The sequence below is a fragment of the Aedes aegypti genome, chromosome 1 (assembly GCF_002204515.2).
Source record: "Aedes aegypti strain LVP_AGWG chromosome 1, AaegL5.0 Primary Assembly, whole genome shotgun sequence".
In the NCBI taxonomy this organism is placed as follows: Eukaryota; Metazoa; Arthropoda; class Insecta; order Diptera; family Culicidae; genus Aedes; species Aedes aegypti.
Genome location: NC_035107.1, coordinates 290,811,530 through 290,832,341, shown reverse-complemented (window position 1 = coordinate 290,832,341; position 20,812 = coordinate 290,811,530). Strand labels below are relative to the sequence as shown.

The 20,812-nt window shown below is 39.3% G+C and overlaps 2 protein-coding genes across 2 annotated transcripts; one reads left to right on the top strand and one right to left on the bottom strand.

The window, feature by feature from the left end:
• Positions 1 to 6,503: 6,503 nt before the first annotated feature.
• Positions 6,504 to 7,311, bottom strand: LOC110673983 (ADP-ribosylation factor-like protein 2). The gene is made up of 2 exons (XM_021838129.1): positions 7,128 to 7,311; positions 6,504 to 7,049 (listed from the first exon to the last, which is right to left on the bottom strand). The coding sequence occupies exons 1-2, from the start codon at positions 7,190 to 7,192 to the stop codon at positions 6,560 to 6,562; spliced, it is 555 nt and encodes a 184-aa protein (XP_021693821.1). The 5' UTR covers positions 7,193 to 7,311; the 3' UTR covers positions 6,504 to 6,559.
• Positions 7,312 to 14,501: 7,190 nt separating this feature from the next.
• Positions 14,502 to 16,461, top strand: LOC5577664 (probable palmitoyltransferase ZDHHC16). The gene is made up of 6 exons (XM_001656612.2): positions 14,502 to 14,744; positions 14,807 to 14,954; positions 15,016 to 15,207; positions 15,269 to 15,386; positions 15,614 to 15,825; positions 15,886 to 16,461. The coding sequence occupies exons 1-6, from the start codon at positions 14,698 to 14,700 to the stop codon at positions 16,321 to 16,323; spliced, it is 1,155 nt and encodes a 384-aa protein (XP_001656662.2). The 5' UTR covers positions 14,502 to 14,697; the 3' UTR covers positions 16,324 to 16,461.
• The last annotated feature ends 4,351 nt before the right edge of the window (positions 16,462 to 20,812 follow it).

The following is a 20,812-nucleotide window of genomic DNA, read 5'->3' as shown; positions in this document are numbered from 1 at the left end:
CACGATACAGTAGCAGTGCATGTTTTTATATCTAAACTAATCACATTTTTGAAACAACGAATGCATATCAAACGAATGATATTTATGTCAGAAGGGGCTGCATCCCAATATAAAAATAAAAAAAAAATTGCGACCTTATGTCAATTTAAATCAAAGTACGATATTGACGTAGAATGGCATTTTTTTGCCACTGCACATGGTAAAGGGCCATGTGATGCCATTGGTGGCACATTGAAAAGGATGGCTACTAGAGCTAGTCTGGCAAGACAGCATGAGCATCCAATCACTAATGCAAAAGCTTTGTATGAGTGGGCTAGTAAGCGGAGAGAAGAATACCCGACAAAATTGTCATTTTGTTTTGTGTCACAGGAAGATTACGAACAAGGATCAGAAGAACTAAGTAACATACATCAACAAGCAAAAAATATCTAGAAAACGGCTAGTTTTAGGAAGATCATTGTTATTAGCATTTTGAATTGTTTTTGGATGAAGAATCATATAACAGCATCAAAACGTCTTTTCTACGGCCAGAAATTGAATTTTCAGAAATGCACCAAAAGTTGCTCTTAGAAATACTTTTTTATTTTAGATTGCACCATGTTGAAACTGTGCTTAAAACATCTGGTTTTACATTGAAATTTTACAGACAAAATTTGAAAAAAATCGAAGATACCTATTTTTTGCAATTTGTGTTATAAGGTTTAATTTCGATTTTTTCATGAAAATAAAAGTATTTTTTTTTCAGTGTATATTTTTTTTTACAAAGCCTATTTGATTGTTTACCATCCCTCCTCAGACACTATTTCTCTATTCCGAGGTACAATTTTTTTAAATGGTGATGCTAAAAATACATACGCCCTTATTAGAAGTTACTCTAGATTCTAAACGATCCCCAATTATATGAGATAATTTTCGTCTCATATACTTAATACATCTGCGCAGTTTCATCCAAATCGGAATGGTACATGTCAGATTTCAGCATTTTATGGACGATTTCGCGTGGAACCGCTCATTTGTCATGTAGCGTTAAGGCCGCACGGGACGTCATTATAATCATCCTATCCATTTGAAGAAGCAGATCTCAAGTACCACTCCATATATGGAAGTGAAAAATTTATCACTATATTCTATATATGTGGTGCACAATCGATTAAATTTTCAGCTTCATCGGTTCATTAAAACTCGAGATTTGCTTCGGCAAAGTTTTGATGATAATTGTTAGAGTGAGACAAAAGATAGGGAAAATAACACGGTCTCCCGTGTCCCCTTAATGCTCTTTTGCTTGACAGCTCTTGTAATGTGTCGAATAAAAGCATTGTCGCATCAGTATTGTTGATATGCAGTAGAATACGTTCAATGTTACACTCAAAAAAATCCAAACGTCATTGCTACGTGAAAAATCACGTAGATCATTCCAAATCCATTTTGCCTCCACTTTACCTGACTAAGATAAAGATCACTAAGCCATTCATAACCATCAAATAGTGAATCGGTAATTGTTACTGAGGTTACCTATCGCACTTACGTGAAATTCACGTAGGTGCCTAAGTTCATTTTGACATCTGCATGTTGTACGTACATTCGGTGTTGAGCGCAAATCCTAAGATGGCGCCTGCTTGATTTTTGAGGAACTCCAGAAGCTGCTGAACTTTAAACCCTGTGTTAGATTGATTTCAAGGTAAATATTCTTTGAATACCGGAGAATCCGTGCATTACTTCATATTTAATACCTGATTTATAACCTCTATCAATTATAGCACGCGAATGCGAAGGCTACAAGACAGAACAAACTCACAACATTTGGGAAACAGGATTCACAATGCTCAGATTGAATATAAAAATATTACAATCTTTTAGGTCTGTTAACATTTTCCAATTGGGAATTAGTTTTCTTCCAAAGCCTATTAGAGATAAGGTTGGTCTTTATTCCAGTTAAATTTAATTCAAAACCATCTAAGTCCTATTGAAACGCTTCGTAAAGGCTACCGGAAAATCCACGTAGCTCTTACGTGTAGCGCCGGTGGAATGGACGAAGTTCAAAAGTTCATGCGTTCATTCTGGGCTACCTATGATTAACGTATAAGCTACGTGGAAAGTGCGATGGAAAAAAACCACGTATGTTTTCACGTAACAATGACGTTTGGATTATTTTGAGTGTATAATTCTCTCTGTGTTATAATGCTTGGTGTTACTTGGGTAGTATCGAATCTATGACAAAAGGTCGAAAGACAAAAGGTCGAAAGGACAAAAGGTCGAAAGGACAAAAGGTCGAAAGACAAAAGGTCGAAAGGACAAAAGGTCGAAGAACAAAAAAGAAGGGACAAAAGGTCGAAAATATTTTTTCATAGAAGGAAAAATTTCCCACCATGTAAATAGTTTTCGACCTTTGTCCTTTCAACTTTTTGTCTTTCGACCTTTTGTCCTTTCGACCTTTTGTATTTCGACCTTTTGTATTTCGACCTTTTGTCCATAAACCGGTAGTATCATGCGTTTTGAAAGTCTATACATATCTATTCTCTTATGAAATTTCGTTCGAACGTGGCTAGCCACGTTAGGTAATCTAGTTATGTTAAGAAAAATAACAAAATGAATTATAATTTTGTTTGATTCGAAACATAATACATAAGTTAAATTTTTGTTTGTTTGTTTCAATTTTGTTTAGTGTAGAAGAAATTGTATTATAATTTTTGTTATTTTAACTAATAATTAGCCAGAATTATAACACATTTTGGTAGCAAAAATGCGCTACCTGAGTAACAAAATCTGTAACAACTCTGTTGTTATCCACTGGTCGGGTATTTTCGTGTTTTGATTAACTCAAAATTCTCTACATGATTGTCATTATCGACATAATGATATTGGCCACACGCAGACTGCATTAGGTGTCAGCCAGGGTAGACGCGTCACGCGAAGCGACGCGAAACTCCTTTGGAATTTGACTTTGCATTATTAATAATTGTTATTCCTTCTCATGCAATTTTCGCTTGCCTTCGCAATTCGCGTCTACCATGGCCGCGCCCTTACAATAACATGCGACAGACAGCTGAGATTTAAGAAGACTTTAACATGATTTTTTTCGATTTTTCTAGAACAATCTCACAGATATTAGTAAGTTGATCGAAAGTATTTATCATTTGATGACTCTCCATGGTATTAACTCCATTTTGTCAAAAATGTCGAATGTGACTGTTTTGCAGTTGTGGGCAGCACTAAAGCTTCATAAATAACATCTAAGATCAAAAACCATTGAAATTGTTACATTAGAAACTATACTATCAATGCATAGAATCAATTATATAAAAAATAAACTACATCAATTAAAATAAGAGTAGAAAAAGGGAATAATGTGGGTAATCTTGGGCCGCAAAGCTGCCTCAATTTAATACAGTATCCTCATGTTTTATCTGTTCTACGACCCTGATGCACGATTAATTTAATCGCAACTGATATCACTATTCATTAAATATTATTTTCCAATAATATTCAAGCATCCATAATAGAAACGTATTTTTTTTTTATATAAATAGTTGACCATCTTCTCCAAAACTTTTTCCAGATTTTTTTATTGGAAAATAGTAGTGAGCCGAAGAACGTACTTCGCCTGATGGTCGAAACAAAAAAGAAAGACTTGTTTTTGATTATGAATCGTGGTTTACGGCTAATCAGCCGAGTGGAAGTTTAACAACTACCGAAAAGCTAAACATTACATATAATCTGCAATTGGATTAGATGGACAAATTGATGTGAAGATTTGCGAAAAAGTTATACGTCTTCTCAGTGAGAATCGAACTCACGACTCCCCGAACTCTAGTTGGGGCGCGTTACCACTACGCCATGAGAGGACTCATGAACGCAGAAGTTAACCTGAATTCGATTTCAGTTCAATAATCACGTGGTCCTTTTTCGCAAAGTGCACCTCTTTCGGAAGAATTAGATGCCCATCCAAACACAACGCTTTCTATATATATCCAATGCCTAGCCCAAGAGCGCATTGTTTTTTAGGTATAGGAATAACACACTACAGCAACTGCGCTGGCTGAGGTATCTATTGTGTGGGCTTCCAATGGGTCACGACGTTCTCAAACGACCGGTTACGGAACATGAGATGTTAAGCTTTTCGGTAGTTGAAAAAGAAAGAGTTTATTAACGATGCAGTACAATTTAAAAAACCATACCCTACTATAATGGTGGATACAATTCAAATTGCGTTAGGGGATTGCTTGACATGTCTAGGCTGACCATACGTACCGTATTTAACGGGACAGTACCGTTTTCATCCCATCGACGGGCTGTCCCGTCGTTTTATGGAAAATGCTCGAATTGTCCCGTATTTTAGGAAACGGAGAATTGGCACATAATAAACACCAATAAAACAATAAAAATAACAACATAATAAACAGTTTATAGAAATATTTCAGAGTTTAATGTCTTACTCATCTATTTTCCAAGCAATTATTATTCTCAAACTGAGTTAAACTTGATCCATACATACTTCTGCTTAACATTTTGCGTTTCTTTATTCATATTTATGCCAAATTTTGGTGGATTTGCAAGATACGGATCTTCATAAGATAATTATTCTATAATACCTAAAATGAAAAAAAAAAACAACTGTGCGTTTACTTCTGATAAGTGTGGATATTTCAATAAAGTAAGAAATATTAGAAAAAATACATTTGAATTGGAAAAATTGAAAAGCGTAACGATTATTTTATGGAATGCTTAAAAAAACTCTGCTTCTCGGAAATCAAAGAATGCGCTTCAAGGTTCTTAAGTTATTTTTATTGAATCATACAGACATGTAGCTTGGGATTGGCTTATCTGGTTCTGCTACTTTCCCTAGAATGGCGGTTTCCTGAATGTCGTTCTACCAACGCCAACATTCTAAGAACGCTAGTTCCCCGAAAACCCCGTTTCCCCGAATAGCTCAGTTCTCCGAAAAGTTCTAACTCATAATTGTCATAATCTTTCGCATTTCAAGGTGATGAACAATATGTATTTTTGGCAATATGTATTTAGTCGAGAATGATCAAATATCTCCTTTGGTAGCTTATCGATCTTTCTAACTCAACACTATCTCACTACCCGAGCAGAAGCAAAGTTCTGACCATTAAATCGAGATATTGATTTGATTGACATAAGAGATAAAAGATCTGAAGATGACATCACAATTATTTTCCTGGAACTTCTGAGCCATAGCCACATTTGATGTTGGAAGGTCTAAAGAATAGCTCGCTGATATTGGTGAGATCTTATAAAAGCTAAATATGATATGCTTATAGTATTCCAGGAGTAAATTTTAAATATTATTTTCGGATCTTTTATCTCTTATATCTTTCAAGTTAATATTACTGTTGTATGTCCATATCAAACTTTGCTATTACTTAGCTTTTTTCGCCTGCTCGGGTAAAGAATATTATTGCACTTTTTCGAGCTGCATTGCTTTACAACGGAACGGGTCATTTAAAGAAATGGCTTCGGAGAAACGGGCCATTCGGGGAAAAGTAGCACTATCGCATAATCTATGTCTTTTAAAATTGTCCCGTTTTTGTTTTTTATTTGTCCCGTTTTTATCTGGTTGGCTTATGGTCAGCCTAGACATGTCGCACTCTAGGACAGGGCGTGACAGCTTAATTGAGACTGCTTCATTGTTTTCAGCCGTTGTTCATCAGTTTATTTCCCAACCCGGCGAAATTTTTAGAGAAAATTTACCCAATTTTCATTATTTTGCTATCAATTAAATATGTTGTATATATTGTAGCATTGTAGCAGCATACACGATTAATTTAACATCAAATATAAATAGATTTGGAGCAAAACGATTTTATGCAAGATGTTCAAACCAATGACGAAATAAAGACCTCCATGTTCCTTGCAGTTGCCCAACATTTTATGGAACATAAAGCAATAGAGCAAAATCTAGAATGTCGTGAGAAGTATACTGCGATCTGTCGAACTTGGGTACCTTTTGCAGTACCAAGGGACCAAATGCAGCACTAGAAGTGGAACCCAATCTGAACCCGACTACTACGTCTCTATCAGTGAATCAAATGTCACCCAACACGCTGGAGAACTTTCTCCATGTTGGTTTTGTGTTTAAAATAACTGATTAATTGCTAGATGAAAAGGTTGCAACAATATTGATTGTCATGGGACTGTGCATTAACCACGTGGCCATTTTTTGAATTTTCATGGTCATTTTTTCGTTAATTAAGGTTTCAGACACACCGTGCTTGAAGTAGATGACTTGGATGAACGAACGCTATATTATGCAGTAGTTTGACCGTAATCATTAGATCAAAAAGTTATATCAATCATAATAATCAGATAGGTAATAGGTAATAGTATATCTGATTACTAAAACAAAATTATCACTCTCTGGAAAATATAATAACAAGCCCAGGGAAGACGAATTCCTGGAAGATTTTTTTACCAAACTTTACCAGCCTTTCAATGATAATTAACATGTACAGGGATTTCTCATTACCAAAAACTCATGTAGATTAAGCTTGAAAATAAATATTGTTTATGGAATACATCACTTACCGTTTGCTATCCTCTAGTCTAGCGTAAAAATTCGTTTTGAAATATCGTCCACCAGCCAATCGATGGCCTCGACCAGTTTCCCCCCGGTCACGGCACTTACTCCGTGAATCGCCCAATGGTGTGTTTCGATCTTTTCCAGCTGTAGAACTTCCCGGATTTCGTTGGCCGTCAACGCCCCGGGAAGATCCTGTTTGTTGGCCAGCACCAGCAATGTGGCTCCCGCGAGTCGTTCCTCCTGCAGCAGCACGGCAAGCTCCTCCCGGCACGATTCCATACGCATCCGATCGGTACTGTCCACCACCCAGACCAGGCCATCGGTGCACTCGAAATAGTTCCTCCAGTAGGATCGGAGCGACTTTTGGCCACCCACGTCCCACATGTTCAGCGTGTAGTTGTTGTACTCCAGCGTTTTTATGTTGAACCCCAGGGTCGGCGATATCTGATCGATCGGTTCCCCGTTGAACCGCTTGAGGATTGTCGTTTTCCCTGCATTGTCCAGACCCCTGTTTTAGAATTAGGATTAGTCATTGGCAGACTTCACACAGGAATCGGCAAATGGTATTTCAAAGGGCTATACTTACAGCAACAGTATTCGCATTTCCTTTTCTTTTTGCTTCATTTTCTTGAGTATCGTTAAAAATCCCATTTTGAGTTGAATACTACAATAAATAACGGAAATATTCACTTAAATTCCTAAAAAAAAATGTCGAGATTGCTGAAAACTACAAAAAGGTTGCGACCGGATTCGTAAAACTGTTTACAAACATTTCAAAACGACAGATCGTTTGGAACCACGTTATGTTGCGTTACACACTAGGCGTTATGCAAATTCCACGAGATTCGCCAGAAGTAGGGTGACTTGTCGTATTGTCGGGAGCTTTGCTTTTGGCCTTCGAACACGCAAACAAATTTTGTAGTATAATCTACTGAATCCATGGTAAAATTAAGAACTGCACCAACGATTTTCAACCGACTACAAAAATCTGTTAAGTTTACTATAATCTCGTAAAAATCACTGACCAGTGCAGTAAAAGTGACCATGTCCATAGCAGTCTCGACTACATATTGTATATTTTGGTAAAATCCAGAATGCGATCGCATCTCAGTTTGGAGCTGCGAACTTATTTACAGAGTGAGGGAATATTACCCAGAACAGTGTATAAAAACTTCTTTGATTTATCACACCACAGGCAGCAAAATAAATGAGCCTTCACATTGGTTATTAATATTTCTTGCCAAATTAGAGTAATACACATTATAATTGATAAAAATAAAACAATTTTTAGTGAAATTTCGTCATCAGAATTTTTAATTTTACAAGCTGCATAACATTTCATTGAAGTTCGTCAATAATGACTTAGTGTGTAAGAGGTCAGTTTAGTCGTTTATTTACATCTGTGAAAGCCGCCCGGAGTCATCACAGCCGCCGTCCCATTGTTTCGACTTTGACATTAGCTTCGCATCCAGAAAACTTCGCATCTCATGAGCAGACGCGAATACGGTTTGGTGCTGCGAAGTCAATAGCATTCACACTTAGAATAAATCACCGACGTCGGTAATTTATTTACCGAAATCTGAACAGTCGGTAATGCGCAGCTGAACAGTCGGTAATGCGTTCGGTAAACGAAAACAAGTACCGACTGGTCGGTAAACTGTGATTTGCCATGAAACGTCAAAAGTTGCTGAACACTTCGGTAAATTTTAGGTCCGTTACCGATCTATACGGTAATTTGCATTTTCCCCTTTCTTTCACCAGCAATTCAATCCATCAAAAAAAAAACAGAAAAACATTAACCATTTGATGCGATTTGTTAATCAAATAATCTTTTATTCATATATTCGTTTGATGCAGTAGTATTTTTGAAGCACCGCACGGTTTTGGCATTCATCATAGGTAGAACTTCGAAACAAATCTCCATGGCGTTCGAAACAGGAGCAGGAATAAACGTTTGAATCTGAAAAGAAAACACCACCGAAATGATAAAAACTACTGTCTTCAGTCCACTGTCTTCTAATCACGGAACCGAACTCAGATGATCTTACCAACAGTTTCTGGTGGGTTTTGATGAATGCATCCACTAATTTCGTTGCGCTTTGCAGGAGGATTGCATTGCACTGCGTACTTGAGAATTTCTGTCGAAAACATGTAGAGGTTGGAGTTGACAGCTCAAATTTACTGAAGGTTCAGTAATATTTTACCGAACTCGGTATTTGATCTGTTTTACTGATATTTTCGGTGAATAAAATTACCGTACTCGTTAAAATGGGATGGCATCACCGATATACCGTAGATTGATTTACAAATTTCGGTAATCTAGCAGGTTATTACCGATACAACTCTCGCATAACTTCTGATCTCGCCCTAAAAGCCATTGGTAACCATGTGTGTAGCTCGTTGTTTCTGAGCATTTAAAAAGATTTTCATGTTATTTAACAACGCTATGGGGAAGAAAGGATCAATATCTACCTGCCCGTGATATTGGTTTGGATGCTATTTCTTTCATTTGCTCAGAAACAACGAGCTACGCAAGTGGTTACCAATGGCTTTTAGGGCGTTATCTCAGAGTATGCGAGAACTGTATTTTTTTAAATTACCGGTCTGTTTCGGTAATTTGCATTACCGAACTCTGAAAGTCTGTTTGAGTGTCCCGCATAGCAAAATACCATTTGCCTTCTATTCCAAACAGTATGATTGTTATAACCGATAATGTTAGTGTATCACAAATAGTCGGTTTTACGTTGAACAATAAAGATTTTGAAGCTTTGAACCGTAAAAGACTATTTGAATAATGAATGTCAAATAGTGACAATAAATTAAATTGTATGCAAATTGTAAAATTATTTGGCGCTGCAAACTCGTGTGAAATAGTGACAGTGTAAGATAACCTTCTGAGAAATTGTTCGTCTTTGTATTTGTGCAAAAAAATTTCAAAAGTGCATTTTACCATATGTTACCTATTTTAAACAGTTTGGCAAGATGTTGAACACATTGATTTTCGGTATTGGCACTTCAAAAAAAAGTACATTGATTGTGTCAGCTACAAACAATTATTCTTTCAATTTTTTATATGACTCGCAAGATTCGTCAAATATTTATGTTTTTTATTAAAAGATACTAACTTCTATTAATGATCGAAAAGATAGAATGCTAAAAGGGTATTTAATTGTCTTCGAAATTCATAGCCCTTGTTAAAATTTTCGAGCGTGTGTATCTCCACAGTCTGCGTGTTTCTGTCAATTTTCAGACCAAAACAACAAAACTTAATCCGTTTGTAGGATTGAAAAAGACACAAAAGTAGTTTTTCTTCAGGCCAAATTAAATTGAAAAGTGCTCAGACTAATCCGTGGTGAGAGAAGAGAAAAGAACATTCTTAAAACATGCAACTTCAGCGGCTATCGTCTACAGAAACTTCGAGCTAGGATGATTATTACCGATGGGATCGCCGACGGGAACACCAATCCGCCGCTTGCTGCTGCTTGTTTTAAGGGAATTGCAACCAACTATGTGACTGGAATCTCCCGAAAACCATCCTCACTTGGTAAGATTGTGTAAACCTATATGTAACCGAGTTGAATATTATCTAACGGTCACGTACATTTTAGGTCCGATGAACCCGACTACCACTAAATGACCGGATGTCCTGCTGCAGCCATTTGGATAAAGAAGTGACTAGGAAGATGCAGCCGTAGTTAAACCGGTCCGCCAATAGCGCGAGTATGATTTAGTGCCAGAAAGTTGTTATTTTATAAAAAGTGCTTCAGTTTAATGCTATATTATTTATTGATTAAAAACCAACCGTGAAGTCGTTAGAATAATAGCTTTCTGAATAATACACGACGTTTTAATTTTATTTCATTTTTTTCATTTTATTCCGAATAAGGCAATGAAACAAGTAATGTGTATGGTAAATACATAACAGGACAGTATTGCTTGTGGTTCAATTACCATAACATACCACAAATAAACTATTACATGTACGTTATATGTTTTATTACGACTTTATAGTTCAACTGTTTCAACACTGTTTGCAATACAGTAAATTGGCCAAAAAATGGATAGTATCCCAACCATTTCTTGAACTGTAAACTTAAAAAAATGTTCGGGAAAATTGGCGTTTTTGAATGGTTACATAACTTAACAGCCTATTCCCCATATTGTTATTTTTTCAATCACCATTTGCCATTTTGTCAAAATAGTTTGTGGTTCGGTAGATATATTGTTATTTTGAGCAATATACGAAACAGTACACGTATTGTTGAAAATGGTTGTGGATAATTTTGGGAACAGTACAAGTATGGTTCTTATTTATGCGGGGTGTTGTATTTCAATCCGTGATACTCACCTTACAACACAGTGTGGTCAAAAGTACAATGCCAAACTTGTCAACTCAAGAATATTTCTAGTCATAAATGCTGCAACTGTGGATAATTAAACCGAAAATATTTTCTTGTGTGGTGATGTTCTGAGACGAGACTCGTGGAGACGGTCTTCTTTTTCTGTGATTGCTGAGTTTTTTTTCTTTTTCCACTTTGTGTTTATACCAATTATGCGCAAGCTGTTCAAACTCTCACATGTACCTCTCAGCAAAAAATGATTGAGTTTGCATCACATCGAATCATAAATAGCCGTTCGAGTAACATTTCATGCCAGCAAACGTAGTAGGCATTAGAATTAATTAATCTTCTGCTTAGATTTATCAGCAACTTTGAAAAAACTGCTCCGCTGACTGAGGTTTTTAATAACAGTTTACGTTGAACACAATACTTTTCACTTTTTCAGCCATAAAAACGGTGGGCTGCATTTGACGTTTCGTGAGAGGGGAATCTGGGCTGCATATGACGTTGATATTTTTCCTCTTCGCGAGTCTCTCTCAGGTGATGTTGAGTTTGTTCTGGTAGAGTTAACAGATTAGTGTAGTCGGTTGAAAATCGTTGGTGCAGTTCTTAATTTTACCATAGATTCAGTAGTTTCTACTATAAAATTTATTTCAGTGAAGTCTTCGTAATGGGTGGGGTTTCTAAAACCTATTGAACCCAAAAATGACATTACTTTTAGCTTGTTTCAGCGCATCGCTGAATTTTAGAAGGTTTGATCGACGAAAACTCCCCATGCACTATGGACGATCAGGTGGCCAATAATCGAAAAAATGACTTGTTCTGATAGGTTTTTCTTGTACATAATAGGGTCCTAAAGCCCTGTCCCAATTTAAGTGCCAAACGCTTCAGTTTAGGGCAAAAACACATGTTTACTCAATTATCTAATGTTTTCCGTTGGTTTAAGCCCAAAAAACATTTTTTTAGATTTTGTCACATCCTTTGGCTTAAACTCAAATTGTGGGTGTATTTTGTTTTCCGTGTCCCTTACGAAATGTCAGATAAGAACAACCCCAGTGGTAGAACTAAAACCCCTGTGGTGTTTTTGTCGACTAAGCGAACGTCAAACATGAGCAAAAGTGTCAAGGTTCATTTATGGACAAAATTTTTAAATTTAAGTTTAAACATGACATAGCCTATATTTGAGCGGAAAAAATTGGTAAAGTAGTTACAGTAACATGCTTTTTCGTGTTATTAAATAAAAACAAGGTTTTATTAAAAATTTTAGAACCTAATTCCATAGTAAACACTTCTATTAAGATATTCCTGGAATATCAGGACAAGATCTTTTATATTTTAATTGATACAGTATGTTAAAGTTAGAGTTTTTAAGAAAAATGAAGAATTCAGTGCAAACACAAGGTAAACATTGAATACAATATACTGCATAATCGTTATATTTTATACAGATCTTTATACACTGTCCGAAAGCTTATTCAAAGAGCTATCTTAGAAAAATAAAAATAAATAAAAATTCCTTTTTTAGGTCGTACAAATGCGAGGAGTAGGGTGTGTTATGTATTTTGGACAGAGCGTTACACGTATATAATTTGGCCACTTCCATTTGATTTTGCCGTAAATGGCCAAATTATATACGTGTAACGCTCTGTCCAAAATACACTGAAATGAATTTTATTGTAGAAACTACTGAATCCATGGTAAAATTAAGAACTGCACCAACGATTTTCAACCGACTACATTAATCTGTTAACTCTACCAAAACATAGTCAACATCACTACACAAGAAAATTTCTTCTGTTAATTTAACCAGAGTTGTAGTATTTTTGACTAGAAACATTCTTGATTTGAGAAGTTTAGCATCATACTTTTGACCACACTGTGTTGTACGGTGGGTGTCACGGATCGAAATACAATGCTGTGTAGTGGATGCTACTATGGACATAGTCAAATTTAATGCACTGCTCAGTGATTTTCACCAGATTGTAGTAAACTTAACAGATTTTTGTAGTCGGTTGAAAGTCGTTGGTACAGTTCTTAATTCTACCATGGATTCGGTAGATTATATTATGGATCCGACAGAAATAAGGACTGTTCATTTAAGAAAGTGGACACCTAAATATTAGCATTTTGGTGTAAAAATTCCATAAAAACAAATAAAATTTTGTTTCAGTGTGATCTCAAGTGTTTATTTTGACAGCAGACAAAAGTTGACATAAAAAAAATTATAAATTCTAAACGATGGGTCGAATTGACATGGCGACTCTCAATTTTTTTCTGCACAAATGGTGTACAGAAAAACTGCCGTTCCGAGATTTGGCTTAACTCGCGAAGTGTCCAAATTGATTTTTTTCAACGCTGTGGCCAAAACAGATATTCCTGACGACGTACGATACATCCCAACAGAAAAATTTGGGAAAAATGATTTGGTATGGCAGGCAATTTGCTCCTGCGGTACGAAAGTACTACATATTTCACGACGGGTTCAATCAACGGCGAAAATTATAGAACTAAATGCATTAAAAAATGGCTTCTGCCCATCTACTGAAAGCAAACCAAGCCTCCATTGTTTTTGCCAGACCTAGCATCGGCTCACTATGCTGCAGCTACTTTGGAGATGCTCAAGAAGGAATAAGTCGAATTTGTAGAAAAATGATCGAATCCATCAAATTGCTCAGAACTACGCCTCATTGAAACATATTGGGCAATAATCAAACGGCATCTTAAGAAGGATGGAAGAGAAGCAAGCTCTATCGATTTTTTCAAGAAAATGTGGTCAGCAGTTCAAAAAGCAGTTTAAAAGTTCCGAAAAAAGTTGTGCAGAATTTTATGGGAGGTATCAAAAGAAAAGTAAGAGCATTCTCCAGCAATGCTCAATAAATGTTCAAATTTATGTGAATTTGATCGAAATTACGTTGATTTCCATGTATTTTAGGTAAACTCATGAATTTGTTCGAAAATAGACAGTTTACTGTAAAAAACACGTGTCCACTTTCTTAAATGAACAGTCCTTATGGCCGGTACGCTGATCATAAGTACTGTGCAAAAGGATAGGACAAGAAACGGTCAAGGAATGATTTCGCTACCGAAATTACTTGAGCTGTACGCTGCTGAGAAGTAGAGCTGATTTCATAACATCGGTAACGCCTGCTGTACAAATCAAATGGAGCTGTCACTTTTCCGTACGGAAAAATGTGCTGCTCAATTATTCCGCAAGTAAAAGTGACATTTCGCTCATAGTAGATCAGTTGTCAAAATTACTTTGGTAAAAAAGAGAAATTTTACTTGAGCGCTTTACGTTTCAGGTGCATACTACGCATTAAGGACAAACATTTTTTTAAACTTTTTTTTCTCAATCTCCAATCGTCGCGACTAATATTTGAATAGTGCGCTGTGTTCATAAACATCGTAAGAATGTAGCGCTACACATGTCATTATGACAGTTATGTCGGGAACGAGTCACACGTCGCGTGTCCCACACGCGCGTTCCGTTTTGGTTGGCGCGCGACAATACAACAAAATTTGTTTGCTAAGAAAAAAAGTTTAAAATTTTCTCCGTGTATTATATTTTCTGCAGCATGGTAACGCATAGTAACGTAAAGTAATTTTTGACCGACCCACTAGTTTGAGAGCAATAAAATGTAAATAAAAATTTGCGAAAGCGTTCTTTTTCGTGAGCTGAAAATTTATTTTTTGTTGTAAAAATGTATGAAAATGAAACCAAAAGAAGTGTTTTGCGTGTGTAATATTAAGCTGTGACCTTAAGCCTAAAGTTTAGCTAGTTTGTGCCGAACGAAAATTAGTATTGTATTAGCTATAATGAGTCGCATTCAGTGGCGCCTCAAAGAGTTTCCAAAGAAATTAGTGTGAGTTGCTTGTTCCTTGATTTATCCATTCCCAGAAATGTAACTTCTGCTTTTGCTTACAGAAATTGCATCCGCTTCCGCTACCACTACTCGCTGCAATGTATCCGTTCACTAACGTATAACCACCACATGAGTCAGTCCTACGCGTCGGACGTTTGTTTGGAACCGATATTCTGGTTTGTGGATAATTTCACCCACCTGCTCGGACCGGTAAAGGAACAATTGTGAACCCCTTGAGGGAAGTAACGAATTATCTGGTTATTGCTTGCAGTTTTTCGTGTTCGCCGTGGTTTGTCTGACGGCGGCAGTGGTCATCATTTGCTACTGGATTGGGCTGCCCTACTGGTGGAAGAAGAGCCCCAACACAACCTACTTCCTGCTGGTGGTGGGCAACTGGTTGCTGGTCAATGTTGCGTGGAACTTTTACAAGGCGGCAGCCACTTCCCCGGGATACCCGCCGGAGGTATGATTTGAATGATTTCAGGTGTTAGGTATTTTCGGTAATTAACGATTTTTCATTTTAGAAGGAACTGATAATCGAGGCTGTGAGCATCTGTAAGAAATGTATCGCCCCGAAGCCCCCGCGAACGCATCACTGCTCGGTGTGCAACCGGTGTGTTCTCAAGATGGACCATCACTGTCGTGAGTATTTGGATCGGATTGCCAGTGGCGTGAGAAATGAGTAGGACAAGACGGACATGGTTTTGGTCTGACTTTCGTTCTTATTGCCCCACTAAACGCTGCAAAATGAAAATGATATCCCTGTGCATAGAGTTTTGTCCAACGTTTGTCCTACCCCTTGGTCACGAATGCGAACGCGTCTCTATTTGATACTATTAGGAAATAACTACAATATTGCTTGGTTTCAGCTTGGCTCAATAACTGCGTTGGATATGGCAATCATCGGTACTTTTTCCTCTACATGCTCTACACAACGGTGGGAGTTTTGTTCATAATAGTCTTTGGTTTCGAGCTGGGGTACAATGTGCTGATCGTGGGTGACGGAGAAGGCTGGAACGAGGTAGAGCCGCTGCATGGTCATCCAGTTAGATTCAATTTGTCCGGGCACATTATTCCTGTGGTTTGTATGAAGTAATTGAAGATAGGTTCATTTTCTCATTCATTGATTTTACCATTCTAGACTGAAATGAACGATTACGTCGATGACGGGCTGGCCCCCGCTGAACATGATCTTCCCGTCCCGCAGGAGTACAGTAGCAATGCGGCGAAGCATCGAGCAATTATATTTATGGCGCTAATTAACGTAGCTACTTTATTCGCTCTCGGAGCTCTTACCTCGTGGCACAGTTCCCTGATCACGAGGGGTGAAACCAGTATTGAGGCACACATCAACAAGTCGGAAACGAAACGGCTCTCTGCGCTTGGGAAGTCCTACCAAAATCCATATGATTTCGGACCTCGCCGAAATTGGAGACTATTCCTGGGGTTGGTTCGCAAGCGAACCTGGTGGCGACACATTTTGCTTCCGTCGGGTCACAAACCCGAAGGAAATGGGCTCACGTGGTTGACGGTCAACGATTTCATAGCTATTGACGATCGGGACGACGAATGGCCGTAACTTATTAGACTTGCACGTGAAGTGATATTTAATGAATTCCAGTTTGCGAACGACTAGTCCTACCACCCGAAAGAGTATGCATTTCTCAATAGTAGAGGAGGTGAGTAAAACACTAAGCTAAGCTTCCACGATGAAAAATATCAAATTTTTGTATGCCGAAAGCCTTGCATAGACTGCCTAAGTAACAATTTCAGTGCTTCTTGATCTTAGATGTTATTTATGGAGGTTTTATTAGAGATGCATTCATTCCTAATAGATTTAATAAAGCATTGGAACGTGCTAAACATTCTTTTCGGTAAAACCCACTTTAAAATGCTTTGTAGATACCTATGGGTGGTAAATGACTGGATAATGCGTACCATTGGTACTTCGCGTACCTGCAGGTACAAAGTAGACCCCATTTGTGATCCTTAGCCTCTTATCCAGTAACTCCTATCCCTACCTCGCCCTTGGTGCCGCCTGGGGTACGAGTAACCTAGGGAAGATCGGGTAACCATCCCTGGTGGGACCTTAGTCGTATACTGACAGGGTAGGGGGGCTCCTCTCTTATGAGGGTGTAGCTTATCAGAGCGCAGAGGCGACTCGTAACCTCACTTTTCACCTGTTCTACGAATCTGAAAATGGTTAATTCGGCAGTTTTAGATTAAAAAGCCAACAGCAAATTATTGGAATCGTCCTTTCTAACAGGTCTCTTCTCAATAGATACAAATTTGTTGCTGAGTTTCAAGATTTTCTATTCGTGGAACAGGTAGATTTGAGGTTAGGGAATCGCCACTGTCAGAACGTCTGTTCTCCATGTCAGGGGCGGCTCAAAACAGCGTCTGTTCTCCATGTTAGGAGCGGCTGATCATCGTCCTAGTGCCAGCGTGGGACTCTAAACAGTGCTGTAGTGATGATCCTCCGGCGAGACAGGGGGTTGGTGCAGGCCTTACAAGCCAGCCGTAAAAACCATCAGTACAGGAAGCATACAATGTAAATTCGTACCGGAACAATCGGCATAGACCCAGGCATCGAAAACGGACTAACGATTGGAAACTCGGATCATGGAACTGTAAGTCTCTCAATTTCTTGGGAAGTACCCGCATTCTTTCCGAATTATTGAGGGTCCGCAAGTTCGATATCGTAGCGCTGCAGGAGGTTTGCTGGAAAGGGTCGACGGTACATACGTATAGGGATGGTTATACCATCTACCAGAGCTGCGGCAACAGACATGAGCTGGGCACAGCTTTTATCGTGATGGGCGAAATGCAGAGGCGCGTGATTGGGTGGTGGCCAATCGACAACAGAATGTGCAAGTTGAGGATCAAAGGCCGTTTCTTCAATATCAGCATAATCAACGTGCACAGCCCTCACCTAGCAAGTGACGATGACGATAAGGACGCTTTCTACGCGCAGTTCGAACGCGAGTACGACCGCTGCCTAAGCCAAAACGTCAAGATTATCATAGGTGATTTGAACGCTCAGATTGGCCAGGAGGATGAGTTCAGACCGATTATAGGGAAGTTCAGAGCTCACCAGCTTACGGACGAAAACGGCCTTAGACTGATTGATTTCGCCGCCTCCAAAACATGGCCATACGTAGTACCTACTTCCAGCACAGCCTCCCGTATCGGTATACCTGGAGATCACTCCAACAGACTGAATCGCAAATCGACCACGTTTTGATTGATGGAAGACACTTCTCGGACATTATCGACGTCAGAACTTATCGCGGCGCAAACATCGATTCGGACCACTACCTAGTGACGGTTAAAGTGCGCCAACGACTCTCTGTTGTGAACAACATTCGGTACCGACGCCAGCCACGGTACAACCTGGAACGACTCAAGCTACCCGAAGTCGCAACTGATTACGCGCAAAGCCTTGAGGCAGCGTTGCCGGAAGAGGGAGAGCTCACCGAAGCCCCTCTTGAGGACTGCTGGAGTAGTCTCAAAGCAGCCATAAACAACGCAGCGGAAGGTGCCATTGGGTTCTTGGAAGCAAATCGACGGAACGGTTGGTTCGACGAGGAGTGTCAGACGGTTTTGGACGAGAAGAATGCAGCGCGGGCGATGATGCTGCAGCAAGGCACCCGTCAAAACGTGGAACGATACAAACAGAAGCGAAGACAGCAAACCCATCTATTCCGGGATAAAAAGCGCCGCCTGGAAGAGTTGGAGTGCGAAGAGATGGAGCAGTTGTATCGTTCTCAAGAAACACGTAAGTTCTACAAGAAACTAAATGCATCCCGCAAAGGCTTTGTGCCGCGAGCCGAAATGTGCCGGGATAAGGATGGTGGTATCTTGACGGACGAACGTGAGGTGATTGAAAGGTGGAAGCAGCACTACGATGAACACCTAAACGGCGCAGAGGAGGAAGATCAAGACAGCAGGAGGAATGGCTTCATCAGTACGGCGGATGAGGGAGACGTGCCAACTCCCACAATAGGTGAAGTTAAGGATGCTATCAAACAGCTCAAGAACAACAAAGCAGCTGGAAAGGATGGTATTGGAGCGGAACTTATTAAAATGGGCCCGGACAGGTTGGCCACTTGTCTGCACCGATTGATAGCCAGGATCTGGGATACAGAACAGCTACCGGAGGAGTGGAAGGAGGGAATAATATACCCAATATACAAAAAGGGTGACAAGTTAGAATGTGAGAACTATCGAGCGATCACCATTCTTAACGCAGCCTATAAAGTGCTTTCCCAGATCATCTTCCGCCGTCTATCGCCACTGGCAAGCAGATTTGTGGGAAGTTATCAAGCCGGTTTTGTGGACGGGCGATCGACGACAGACCAAATCTTTATGTTGTGGCAGATCCTCCAAAAGTGTCGCGAATATCAAGTCCCTACGCACCACCTATTCATCGATTTCAAAGCGGCCTATGATACCATCGACCGCGAAGAGCTATGGAAGATTATGGACGAGAATGGTTTTCCCGTGAAACTGACTAGACTGATCAAAGCAAGTGCTGTGTGAAGATATCGGGTGCATTATCGGACCCGTTTGAAACACGCAAAGGACTTCGACAAGGCGATGGTCTTTCCTGCCTCCTGTTCAATATTGCGCTAGAAGATATTATGAAACGGGCGGGCTTCAACATGCGGGGCACGATCTTCAATAAATCCAGCCAGTTCATTTGTTTCGCTGACGACGTGGACATTGTCGGAAGAACGTTCCAGGTGGTTGCTGATCAGTATACCAGTATACTGATCGGGTTGGATTGAAGGTAAATACGTCGAAGACGAAATATCTGCTGGCTGGAGGAACCGAGCGCGATAGAGCTCGCATTGGCAGATGCGTGATGATTCGAGGTTCGAGGTGGTGGACGAATTTGTCTACCTCGGATCATTGATGACGTCGGAAGTCGTGCTTACTACGGACTCCACAAGACCTTGCGGTCTGGTAAACTTCACTTCCATACTAAGTGTACCATGTACAAAACGCTGATAAGACCGGTAGTCCTCTACGGGCATGAGACGTGAACAATGTTCGAAGAGGACCTGCAAGCGCTAGGAGTTTTTGAACGACGTGTGCTTAGGACGATCTTCGGCGGAGTATGTGAGAACGGCATATGGAGGAGAAGAATGAACCACGAGCTTGCGCAACTCTACGGTGAACCCAGTATCACGAAAGTCGCCAAAGCTGGAAGGGTACGATGGGCGGGACACGTTGTGAGAATGCCGGACAACAATCCCGCAAAAATGGTGTTCACCTCAAATCCGGCCGGTACAAGACGAAGGGGAGCGCAACGAGCTAGGTGGTTTGACCAAGTGGAGCAGGATCTTGGAAGTGTGGGGCGATCGAGAAACTGGAGGTTAGCAGCCATGGATCGAGTTAATTGGCGTAACATTGTGGCGCAGGTCATGTCTTGAAGGACATAGAGCCAGCAAAAGTAAAGTAAGTAAGATACCTATAAGAGTTTCCGTTAATACTTATTTGCCGGCCAAATTTGTTGATGATAAATTGTAGTTTGAAGGAGCTGTTTAGTGTCTATTAAAACCTATACTTAAAACCTCTTATAAATACTTTACCTCTTATAAAGACATAACTTATGAACTTTGTCAATTCCACCGGCGGTACACGTAAGAGCTACGTGGATTTTCCGGTAGCCTTTACGAAGCGTTTCAATAGGATCTAGATGGTTTTGCATTAAATTTAACTGTAGTAAAGACCTAAAGGCTTTGGAAAAAAAACTAATTCCCAATTGGAAAATATATACAAATTTAAAAGACTGTGATATTATTATATTCAATCGGAGCATTTTAAATCCTGTTTCCCAATTTTTGATCTGTCTCGTTGTAGCCTTCGCGTGTTATAATAGAAGCTATAAATTAGGTATAAAATATGAAGTAATGCAGGGATTCTTCGGTATTCAAAGTTTATTTGCCTTGAAATCAACCTTACGCAGGGTTTAAAGTTCAGCAGCTCCTGAAGTTCTTCAAAAATCAAGCGGGCGCCATCTTAGGATTTGAGCTCAACACCGAATGTACGTACAATATACA